Below are 12,458 nucleotides of genomic sequence, written 5' to 3' on the forward strand. Positions count from 1 at the left end.
CTAAACGTGAAAAAACACCCAAGAAAACCCGATTAAACTCCATTTTAGCCGTTGGAAATAATGAGAGGTGGAAGCGTCTGAGAATACCGATCGGAGGGCTGCACGTGTAAAAGGAACCACGCACCAGAAACGAACAAGAGTACTCAAGAAAAAGAGCAGCTGGGGCCATATCTGAAAACAATTCGCGCCAACCACACATTTGACACGGTTTTCGAAGGAGTTTGGGGCATTTTCAGGGGTAGTTTAATGACCCTGGTAGTAGTTTGACTCTTCCTCTGTACCATGAACCTAAAAAATTCTCATGAGAACCAGAATGATCTCCTTTTTGGCCTTTGAAAATAGTTGGTGTGATCGAGGCGGAAATACCAGAGCAACGTATCCAACGACACCACCGCAGCCTAGGAGCCGCACCTGTGGCACAACATCCCTGCCACAGGTGACGTGGTAAAGGTGTGGCTCCCGCATAGGACTCAACAGCCATCTCCTTGGTCATCGTCTTCATCATCATCATCATCATCTGCAAGCAAGCACGTGTGTGTGTGTGTGTGTGTGTGTGTGACCTGAGTTATCGAATGACTTTATTATTATTATTATTATTATTATTATTATCATTATTATTATTTTTAAACTTTCCTATATAGTGCATTTCTAGCGCATTTCATCCTTTAATCTAGCGCCCGACTCATTGGCACCGCCACCGTTGCCAGATTATCGTACTCAGAGCCTCATATTTACCGGTTTCTGAGCCATAGTTATTGCCAGAAAACACCAATAATAAACCATTTTAACGTTAACTATATATAAAGGCAGTTATTGGGGTCGAGGAGGCAGTTTTTGGGTCGGAAATCGGTAAATATAAGAGGCTGAGTACGACAATCTGGGTCCCATTGGCAACACCACTATCAGTCAGCTGATCGAGGCAGGAGGCGCGTGACTTTACCAACGGGGAGCCGCGCCGCCCTACTGCCTCATACCACTAACTGCTCCCACCACACAGCACCGAGGGACCAGAGAGTGCCACGAGAGCCACACAGAGCCACCAGAGGACCAGTGAGTGCCGCGAGAGCCACACAGAGCCACCAGAGGACCGTCGAAGGCTACAAGCACCAAATAATTGCGGAGTGCCAGTAGAACCCAGTGTGTAGGGGCGGTGCACGGCGAAGAGGAAGTAGAAGAAAACAAGAAGAAAAAGAGGAAGAGGAAGAAGAAGAACAGGAAAAATAAAAAAAGGACCTGACACATACAAGTAAACGACAAGTACAAGACAAACTGCGGCTATTTTGACCCCCCCCCGTGAGGCCGTCTAGAGGGTCAGGTCAGAGGTCATCATGGGTGCCGACGCCGTGCCCATAGCGGTGATGACTGGGCTCTTCGCGGTGGTGGGTGCGGTGATGCCCTTCATCGTGGCCAAGGGTCCGAACAAGGGGTGAGTGATGACTGGACTCACCACCATCATCACCATCACCACCACCACAGTCATCATCACCATTATCATCACTTTCATCATCACCATTGTCATCACCATCATCACTACCATTATCATCATCACCACCATCATCACCACTGTTATCATCACTTTCATCATCACCATTGTCATTACCACCATCATTGTTACCATTATCATCACCACCACTATGACTATCATCACATTATTATTATTATTGTTATATTGCTATGTATGGGTGTTCAGCCTTTTTATCAGTATTTCTCTAGTCTTACACCCGCTGCCTCCCCAGACTCACCAATAAGTCCGCAGGATAGATGGGTTGATTTACGTTTCCTCAGTTTATCATTATACTTTTGCTAGATGAGTTTAGGTGACGGTGGGGGCTTCGTGGTGCAGTGGTTAGCACACTCGGCTCACAACCGAGAGAGCCCGGGTTCGATTCCTGGGCGGAGTGGAAAAATTTGGGCGGCTTTTCCAATACCCTACGCCCCTGTCCACCCAGCAGTGAATGGGTACCAGGTATTAATCAGGGGTTGTGTCCCGTCTCCTGGGATCTGTTCCCTTATATAATTCCTTCCCCTTCTGTCTCTCTCCGGCATATGACCACAGATGTTGTGCCGACTAAACCAAACTTTCCAAACCTTTCCATATTGTACACTTGCAGAGATATATAGCACACGCGTGCTCATGCCTGTTTAAGTATGTGCTCAAGTATGTGATCTTTGTGTTTCCAGCACTACAGTAATCCCTCGTTTATCGCGGGGGCTAGGTTCCAGAACCCCCCGCGATTGGCGAAAATCCGCGAAGTAGCGACCTTATATTTATTTTATTATTTATATAATTCATATATTATATTTTACATATATTACTTATATAATCACGCATATCTCTGTGAATCTCGCCTCAGCCCGTGTGAACAAGGTCACCCAACCACTAGTTTCTCGAGAGATTCAAAGTTGGCTACATTTCACTAGAAACTCATCGAAATTCTAGTCAGAAACTCGTCACCAACATATCAGTTACTCGTGTGGTCGGTAAGTTGCGGTCACAAGAAGAAGAAGAGCGTATCAGCTGTTCAGTTCAGTAGCTCTCCACGTGTTTATTCCAGCACTGCAAAGAGTTCCACGAAACTAGATAAGCCTGGAATACTTATTTTGAGCAAGTTAGTCTTGTTCAAGTGCAGTCATTGCCTCATCATGTTTGGGTCCTTACTGCCAATTTCTCGAGCATTTAACGGTAGCAAGCTGTAACACACTCTCCATTTGTCTCCGAGCTAACCACTGACGAACCAACAAATGCTACAGTTGCTGAGCCAATCAGCGCCCAGGTTACAGAACACAGTGCTCTGGTTGGTCGCCTCCCATCCATCAGCCAATAGTGTGCCGTGTACAATCACACGTGGGCAAACTAGCTCAAGCGGAAGTGGCCGTAGCTGCGTTTTACATACATGCGAATCTTTGTCTATGCATCTGCTGTGCGCTACGTATTTTATTTCAATTTAGTATTATTTTAACCCAGTAGCAGCGGGGATCATGATTCTTAATGGTCCCTCTAAGCAAGGAAAGTGAGAAAAAATCACCCCTCACACAAACCATTTCATAATATATATCAAAGTATTTGTGATCAGTTTATGCATCATCTATTTTGGGGGGTTAAAATCATGGGACAAATTTGGCCCGTCGCTGCTACACAGCAAAGCCACAAACTTGGCCCGTCGCTGCTACCGGGTTAATATGTTCTTATTAATACTTTCTAAATTTTTTTATGTTGTTTACAATTTTTTTTAGGCTAGGAAATGCTTCTTTTACTGCAAAATAAGTCAAATAATAAATATATTAAAATACCTCTATACCGCACAATCCCGCGATATAGCGAAAAATCTGCGAAACGATACTAAATATTTACAGTCTTAAAATCCACGATACAGCGAGACCGCGATAAGTGAACCGCGATATGGCGAGGGATTACTGTATATTATTACTATATTATTTATACAGTCATACCTCGGTTTATGAGTTCAATTCGTTCCGGAATTTTGCTTGCAAACCAAAATGTAGTGCTGACTTGCCTGATGGGTGAGCCTCCCATAACTCACTCTGCCAGGGGGGCACCTCTTTGGCCGACTGGTTAAGGAGTGGCTCTCCCGTCTCGCTGGTCGCGGGTTCGATCCCCGGCACCGGCAAATCTTTCCTTGTCTGGATTAATTTCTCGTGTGTTTCGTTACACACGGTGGCCGTGTGGGGGTGTAGTAAAGAGAAAATTCTGGCATTTCAAAAACACTCATCAACCAAACGAATTTCCCCATTGAAATTAACCTGGTGGTGGTAGCAGCAGGGATCATGATTCTTAATGGTCCCTCTAAGCGAGAAAAATGAGAAAAAATCACCCCTCACACAAACTATTTCATAATATATATATATATATATATATATATATATATATATATATATATATATATATATATATATATATATATATATATATATATATATATATATATATATATATCAAAGCATTTCTGATCAGTTTATGTATCATCTATTTTGGGGGGTCATAATCATGGCACAAATTTGGCCCGTCGCTGCTACACGGTTAAAGTGAATCCAATTGATGCGTCCCATATCCCAAAAAATATTAACATAAAATCATATTACTTGTTATTCAATACAGAATAAATGTAATTTTACTAACAAACAGCAATGATAAATAATATAAATGATATTGTATGATAATATGAATATAAATGATATAGTATAATATATAAATAATATAGTCATAATATAGTGCTGAAAACACAAAGATCACACACTAGACTGCCGAGTGGCTTAAAACTACCCACATGCTGTCCAGAAGACCACCTATCAACCCGGACTCTAGATTCTAGGATTGAAATGAGCTCCGGGGGGCAGCATGAGCCAGTGCATGATGGCACCACTATAAACACTTGCCTGCATCACAACGGGCTGGGCCATACCATCAGACCCCTCCAAACAAGCCTACCGGCGTGGGGTGCTACCTTTGCGAGTGTACAATGCAGACTGAAAGGAACGCCACTGAGGCTTGCCCCCCCGTTCCTGTTGTGAGCATAGTATCCGCCGTTCCTGTTTTCTCCTTTGCAGCACCATCCCTTTTAACCATCTTTCTGGGGGACATTGTTAACCTGGTAACAGCAGGGATCATGTTTCTTAATGGTCCCTCTAAGTGAGAAAAATGAGAAAAAATCATCACTCACACAAACCATTTCATAATATATATCAATGCATTTGTGATAAGTTTATGCATCATCTATTTTTTTGGGGTTTATATCATGGCACAAATTTGGCCTGTTGCTGCTACACGGTAAAGCCACAAATTTGGCCCGTCGCTGCTACTGGGTCAAAGCACAAAGACCGCACACTGTAGGGCTGAAAATACTAAGATCGCACGCCAAAGCACAAATGCAATCGGACACGAGTGCACGGATATTATCTCTACCAAGATCTATAGTAACAGGTCTCCTCACTTTACCTCCACTGTGCAGCCTGTGACGTCAGCTGGCTGTGAGACAGTGAGGAAGACGGGGAACTATTCTATATTCCCCGTTCTCTCTCTCTCTCTCAAGAATACCCCATATTTGCCCCCAGATGTTGATGCTGTCATTATTATTAGTAGTAGTAGTATTGTGTGTGTGGTGTGTGTTCACTCACAAACGCAAATGTACGCATAACAGCTGTAATATTTTGTATATCTCCCTACTTCATATTTTTTCTATATGTAATTCTTATAATGTGCTTTGTCAATGACTATGAGTAGATACCCTCTACTCCATTTTTATTACTAGCTTACATGTGTGTGTGTGTGTGTGTGTGTGTGTGTGTGTGTGTGTGTGTGTGTGTGAGAGAGAGAGAAACTGGGAGCGACTGCCAGCTAGCTGTTACTACACGGAGGTTGGAAGAGCGACTGACCCCATCGGCCCCGCTGAACCTACCCTCGAACAGCCTGGTGACGTGAGTGCGCCAGCATCTGCGAAAATACGTCGGAAATGAGGAGACCTGGTACTGTAGATCTTGATCTCTACGAGTTTACAACGCGGACTGAGACTAGGGTTGCCAACTTGCCACCCTTTTCTTAAAATACATAATGCCATTTGTTCCGTATTTGGCTGTCTGAATGGTTAAGCAGATAAAATTTAGTATTTTAAAACTAGTGAGTGCATTTTTGGGGGAACCACAAAACCAGTCCTTAAAATTATGTCATGTGTCATCGGGGGGCTTCATGGTGCAATGGTTAGCACACTCGGCTCACAACCGAGAGAGCCCAGGTTCAATTCCCATGCGGAGTGGAAAAATTTGGGCGGCTTTTCCGATACCCTACGCCCCTGTCCACCCAGCAGTGAATGGGTACCAGATATTAATCGGGGATTGTGTCCCGTCTCCTGGGATCTGTTCCCTTTTCCTATAATTCCTTCCCCTTCTGTCTCTCGCTGGCATGTGACCACAGATGTTGCGCCGACTAAACCAAACTTTCCAACTTTCAAGTGTCGTCCTGAAATAGGTGTAAAATACACGTCATAACGTCCCTCCGTCTCTCCTCCTGCCTTCACCAGCAGCGGCTGTCAGTCATGGCAGGCTAGAGAAATTTTAGGGTTGCCACGCGTTCCTTAAAACATGGATTCGTTCTGTATTTGAGAATGGGATGTTGTGTTCCTTATTTTTCTGAGCTCAAGGTGGCAGCCCTGACTGAGACTATTCCCATTGTTCTCCTCTTTGAGCACTCTCGTCTTGCAGCGAGCAAAGGGAACACACGCTCACGTCTTCGACTTGTACAAAAAACCACGCCAGTCCTCGTTGAAAGACTGACTTAGTCGGCTAGGCTGACGTCACCAGATAGAGTCAGTCAATCGACTTCCTCCCCTCCCCTTCATGAGCCGTCCACCGCCAAGGGTCTTTGGTCCCCCCTCAGAGGGACGTACGCTCTTGACCCCGGCGGCTTCCATATAGCCTGTGTCTTCCAACACTTTCTAGCTTATTCTGGTCCTAAAATTTGGAATTCTGTGCCAAATCACGTTCAACTATTACCAACATTGCATACATTTAAGAAACAGTATAAACAGTATATTCTTGCTCAGTATTGATAATCTAATCTAATAGCTAATGTATATAAGTGGATTATTATGTTCTATGAGGGGTGAATATGTATCATGTAATGAATTTTTTTTTTTACATATGTGTCTATTGGCAACTAAACTAAAAAGATTACAAACATGCTGCCCAAAAAGCAAGATCTGCTTTAAATGGGCTGCCTACAAATGACTAAATTCATTTATCCTTATTAAAAACCATATTTTGTAAGCATAGTAAAGTGTTTCAAGTGTTTTGCCACCCTTCAGGTGGCGGGGGGGGAACTACTAACAGGCTGCTCGTATACCAAGTCACCGCCAAGTCAAGGCATGTTTTGTGATCTTTTTTGCCCATAAATCAAAACACTCGTTAAACCAAGGACTATTATTATGATTATTATTGTATTATTATTGTATTATTATTATTATTATTATTATTATTGTTGTTGTTGTTCAATGTTTGTTGACCGTTCTGTTTTGTTCCAGGGTGATCCAGGTGGTCTTGGTGATAACAGCCATCTCCTGCTGGCTATTGTAAGTGTGTGTGTGTGTGTGTGTGTGTGTGTGTGTGTGTGTGTGTGTGTGTGTATTTACCTAGTTGTAGTTTTACAGGCCTGGGCTTTACGCTGGTGTGGTCCCGTCTCCGTATCTACATTTATCCACCTTTTCCTTAAAGCTTTGCACACTCCTCACTGATACTACATCCTCACTTAGTCTGTTCCAAACCTCAATATTTCTTTGTGGGAAGCGATATTTCTTTATGTCTCTCAAGCATCTTCCCTTCCTCAATTTTTTACTATGTCCTTTTGTGTTCCTGGTGGTAATTTCTTCTTTTAGTAGTAACTCCTCGTTGTCTACTTCTTCCATTTTGCTCAATAATTTGTAGATTTGTATTAGGTCTCCCCTTTCTCTTCTTTGGTCTAGTGTTGGTAAGTCCATTTCCTTTAGTCCCTCCTCGTATGTCAGTCCCACTAGCTCTGGAACCATTTTTGTTGCCATCCTTTGTATTCTTTCTAGTTTCTTTATGTGTTTCTTCTTATGGGGAGACCACGCTGCCTCTGCATATTCCAACTTTGGTCTGATCATAGTGGTAATTAATTTTTTCATCATACCCTTATCCATGTAATGAAATGCTAGTCCTATATTTTTCACCATGTTATACGTATCACCAAATATCCGCTTTTACATGACTCTCTGGCTGTTTGTTATCTTGCATTATTATGTGTGTGTGTATATTTACCTAGTTGTATTTACCTAGTTGTGACATACAGGAAAAGAGCTACTCTTGCGTTGTCCTGTCTCCATATCCTCTCTTATCCAACTTTTCCTTAAAATCATGAATGTTTCTTGCACAAACCACCTCCTCCTCCAGTCCATTCCACAGCTCAATGCTTCTGTTTGGGAAGTTAAACTTTTTCACATCTCACCTACACGTGGTCGCCCTCAACTTCTTTCCATGTCCTCTCGTTTCTCTCTCGCTCCACACACACACACAGGTCCTCTCTGTCCAGATTCTCCACCCCACTCGTCACCCTGTACACCGCTATCAGGTCTCCTCTTTCTCTTCTTCTCTCCAGGGTTGTGAGCCCCATGCTATTGAGTCTGTGTGTCTGTGTCTGAGTGTGTGTGTGTGTGTGTGTGTGTGTGTGTGTGTGGCTGTGTTTACCTGGCTGTACTTACCAAGTTGTATTGACCTAGTGTTAGTATGCATGGCCTGAGTCTCTCTAGACCTCCCTTCATTTCTCTTCACTGTGATAAGTGTTTATTCACACAGCTGTGTTATACCAGGGGGGCTTCGTGGTGCAGTGGTTAACACACTCGGCTCACAACCGAGAGAGCCCGGGTTCGATTCCCGGGTGGGGTAGAAAAATTTGGCCGGCTTTTCCGATACCCTACGCCCCTGTCCACCCAGCAGTGAATGGGTACAAGGTATTAATTGGGGGTTGTGTCCTGTCTCCTGGGGTCTGTTCCCTTCTCCTATAATTCCTTCCCCTTCTGTCTCTCTCCGGCATATGACCACAGATGTTGCGCCCACTAAACAAAACTTTCCAACTTTCTGTGTTGTACCAGCCAACAATGGACACAAAACTACGAACAAGTTGCTTCAAATTAGAAACTGCTCTGGCTTCAATAATTTATAAAACTCAGATTTCCTTCTCTACATTTGTCTTTGAATCTGTCAGCTGCCTGGAGGTTGCGCCGACTAAACCAAACTTTCCAACTTTCCCCGTTTCGCTCTTCTTCTTTTCCTTCTTGCGTACTCTCTCCTCCCTGATGTCGGTGATTGCAATGAAAAACTTAACAAAACACCTTCACTTTCAATCACACCATTCATCGACAGCCCCAAAACCTGCCCTCCTTGCCCTTCTCACCTTTACTCTCTATCACACCATTATATCGACAGCCCCAAAACCTGCCCTCCTTGACCCCTTCCCTGCTTCCTGCTCACCCCTGTCTCTGCCCCTCAGTTGGATGCTGGCGTATATGCACCAAATGAACCCGCTCATCGGGCCCCAGCTCCACAACACAACCATCCTCGCCATACAGTACATTTGGGTAAGTGACTGGATACCTGCCTTAGTCTGGTAACTGGATGATGTAATTCATCTCTTGGTTTGCTGTGGGAGTTTTGGGCATTTCCAGGAGTAGTTTAATGGCCCTGGTGGTAGTTTGACCCTTCCTTTGTGCCATGAACCTAAGAAACACTCATTTGACAAGGCTTTCGTAGGAGTTCTGGGCATTTCCAGGAGTAGTTTAATGGCCCTGCTGGTAGTTTAACCCTTCCTCTGTGCCATGAACCTAAGAAACACTCATTAGAACCCAATTGATCCCCTCTTTGACCTTTAGAAATAGCTGGTGTGAGAACCAAAAGTGTCTTATAATACTGACCTTAGAGTGTAAAGTTAACTGTTGTGTGCTGTTATGTGTGTTGAGGCGGCTTTACACCTGGCAATTCCTCCAGTCGGCAACACAGCCGCGACGATCTAGCGGCTAGACCGGCTGTGTGCTCTCGGGAGCAAGTACGTTCACACGTGGGAGGAGCCGCCGGGAGCATCAAGACGTAAACTGCTAGTAAATGCAAGGGCATGAATTCATCCCAGACACCCCAAAAGGCTACTACCATATATTAAAACCACAATGAGTTTGGTCCATTAGCCTAATATTGTAGAAATACTTTAAGTAAAGGAGTTTTACCTTCAGTAGTACTGATTGATTGATTGTTCATTGTTGCATTTAACAACAAAGGAGAAGGGAGGAACATGCCATCCCAGGCATTACATAGTACTGTGATTATATAATACACGGAAATAATCGTTCCTTACCTCCTTCGATATCTCGCAAAGAGACAAACATTTCTCGGATGTTGCTGCCACTCCCTCAAAAGTTGTTTTGCGTAGACTCAGCTTCTCATACAGCTTATCTTGTGGCTCCCACAAGTATCTATGCTGCCTCACTTCTTCTAGTAATGCCACCTCGGCCTCCTGGCTCCAAACCTTGTTGTCTGTATCTGTCATTTCTTGTTTTATTGGCGCCGACATGTTGTACCCAGCCGCCAGTCGGCAATACAAGACGGACGCGCTCAGCTGCAGAAAACTTGCCGCGAGAAGGGCTCCCAGACCCAGACCCAGACCCAGAACAAAAATGCAGCCGCGCCCGTATTGCCGACTAGGAATTGTCAGGTGTAAAGCCGCCTTTAGAGGAGGAGGATGTTCTGGATGGCCGAGAAAAAAAAATGGATAAAAATAATGCTTCAGAATTCATGAGTACATTTGGATGATACAAAAAATAAAGTCCATATTAATTAACACCAATATGAAAGAAAAAAAAATCAATAAAAAAATAACTAAATAAATAAACAACAACACTACTCTATTTAGGAGCAGTAAGTAGCGGGGTTTTTCTTCATTATTGTTTTCTTTTTCTTCTTATGTCCTTGCACTGTCTCCTCTGCTGTAAAAAAGTTCACAGGCCAAGATAGTTTTCCAACTGCCGAAGTCACTCATTCATTCTTTATTTACAGGATGAAACCCTAAAACTTCCCGCGCGTGAGTGACGACCCAGCCGTCCGCCGCACCCTGCCACCATCGCCAAGCCCTCGGGGACACTAACTGCCATGTTGCGCGACGGTGTGGCTCTCAGGGCGGTGGCTGTGTTGAGGAGACGCTGCTGGTGGTGGTGGTGACCTGTTGGTGGGCATGGTCAGCTCTTTACACAGCCCGTCAACTGGCTCTGGGTATTCATCTGTTGTCTCCGTATGCTAAATTTATCCCGAGCCCAAATTACATGACATCGTTTTCTATTTTTTTCTGCTGTATTCACTTCTATAGTGGCGGCGGTGGTGGTCTGGCACTCTCTACATGGCCCATCAACTGGCTCTGGGCACTCATCTATAGACACCATATGCTAAACTAATCCTGTGCCCAAATTATATGACATCGTTTTCTATTTTTTTCTGCTGTATTCACTTCTATAGTGGTGGTGGTGGTGGTCTGGCACTCTCTACATGGCCCATCAACTGGCTCTGGGCACTCATCTATAGACACCATATGCTAAACTAATCCAGGGCCCAAATTACATGACATCGTTTTCTATTTTTTTCTGCTGTATTCACTTCTATAGTGGTGGTGGTGGTCTGGCACTCTCTACATGGCCCATCAACTGGCTCTGGGCACTCATCTATAGGCACCATATGCTAAACTAATCCTGTGCCCAAATTACATGACATCGTTTTCTATTTTTTTTCTGCTGTATTCGCTTCTATAGTGGTGATGGTTGTGGTCTGGCACTCTCTACATGGGCCGTCAACTGGCTCTGGGCACTCATCTATAGGCACCATATGCTAAACTAATCCTGTGCCCAAATTACATGACATCGTTTTCTATTTTTTTTCTGCTGTATTCGCTTCTATAGTAGTGGTGGTGATGGTCTGGCACTCTCTACATGGGCCGTCAACTGGGTCTGGGCATTCATCTATAGGCGCCGTATGCTAAACCCATTCAAGATAAGAGTTTCGAGACGCCTCTTCGCCTGAAATTGACCTCTCTTTTGCCCTCTTGATCGTTCTTTCTTCTTTTTCCCTTTATTTTCTTGTCATAAATAAATCCGTAAAAAAGAACAGCAAGGTCAACTGCTTACCAAACTCTCACTCTGCCCAAAACTTATCCTTTCTGCCTTTCCTCTCTTCCTAAAACTCCTCTTCCTCTCCCTAAATTCATCATCATCATCATCATCTTGTCATAAATAAATCGGTTAAAAAGAACAGCAAGGTCGACTGCTTACCAGACCCTCACTTGACTCAAAGCTTCATCCTTTCTGCCTTTCTTCTCTTCCTAAAACTCCTCTTCCATTCCCTAAATTACCCTAAAAATTGAAAAGAGGAAAAAAAACTCAGCCAGAAGTCCGTCCCCTCTTCCACTGCAGTAGGACATGGGGCCATATCCTCAAACCCTTTGGCTGCCCAGCATGTCTCTCCTAGGAGTTTTGGCCGTTTCCAGGGGTTGATTAATGGCCCTGGTGGTAGTTTGACCCTTCTTCTGTGTTATGATTGTGTAAAAGCACTCATGAAAACCCGACTGATCTCTTTTTTGACCCTTGGAAATAGTTGAATACCGACCCCGATTGCTTAGGTGACATAAGGGGGAGTAGCTGTGAACATTACCTTGGAGTGTGGGTGATGGAGGGGCCAGGCTCATGGGACCAGTTTAGTGTATGGTGACTATGATAACTTAGTGTACAGTGACGGGCATTCCTGTAGTGTAGAGATTGTGCGTGTGTGAAATGTCTGTGTCTGGTAGTGTGTGGCGCTATACGAGGGTCCGAGGGAACATGGTCTTTTAAATGCCACCTTTCCAGCCAGACACGTGCCTTTCTTTGGGTTTTCAGAGGCTGTGTTATGTCAATTTTTGGGTATAA

The 12,458-nt window shown here is 44.1% G+C and overlaps 1 protein-coding gene across 1 annotated transcript; it reads left to right on the top strand.

Moving 5' to 3' along the window:
• The first annotated feature begins 910 nt into the window (after nucleotides 1–910).
• Nucleotides 911–12,118, top strand: LOC126991310 (V-type proton ATPase subunit e 2-like). Its single transcript, XM_050850093.1, has 4 exons — nucleotides 911–1,426; nucleotides 7,032–7,079; nucleotides 9,014–9,101; nucleotides 10,567–12,118. The coding sequence occupies exons 1-4, from the start codon at nucleotides 1,329–1,331 to the stop codon at nucleotides 10,597–10,599; spliced, it is 267 nt and encodes an 88-aa protein (XP_050706050.1). The 5' UTR covers nucleotides 911–1,328; the 3' UTR covers nucleotides 10,600–12,118.
• Nucleotides 12,119–12,458: the final 340 nt, after the last annotated feature.

This window comes from Eriocheir sinensis, unplaced genomic scaffold (genome assembly GCF_024679095.1).
Source record: "Eriocheir sinensis breed Jianghai 21 unplaced genomic scaffold, ASM2467909v1 Scaffold259, whole genome shotgun sequence".
Classification (NCBI taxonomy): domain Eukaryota; kingdom Metazoa; phylum Arthropoda; class Malacostraca; order Decapoda; family Varunidae; genus Eriocheir; species Eriocheir sinensis.

Excerpts from the sequence above, each read along its gene's own strand:
- LOC126991310 (XM_050850093.1), top strand. The coding sequence starts at position 1,329 with ATGGGTGCCGACGCCGTGCCCATAGCGGTGATGACTGGGCTCTTCGCG. Across the intron at positions 7,080-9,013 it reads GCCATCTCCTGCTGGCTATT|TTGGATGCTGGCGTATATGC; the intron begins GTAAGTGTGTGT and ends TCTGCCCCTCAG. Across the intron at positions 9,102-10,566 it reads TCGCCATACAGTACATTTGG|GATGAAACCCTAAAACTTCC; the intron begins GTAAGTGACTGG and ends CTTTATTTACAG.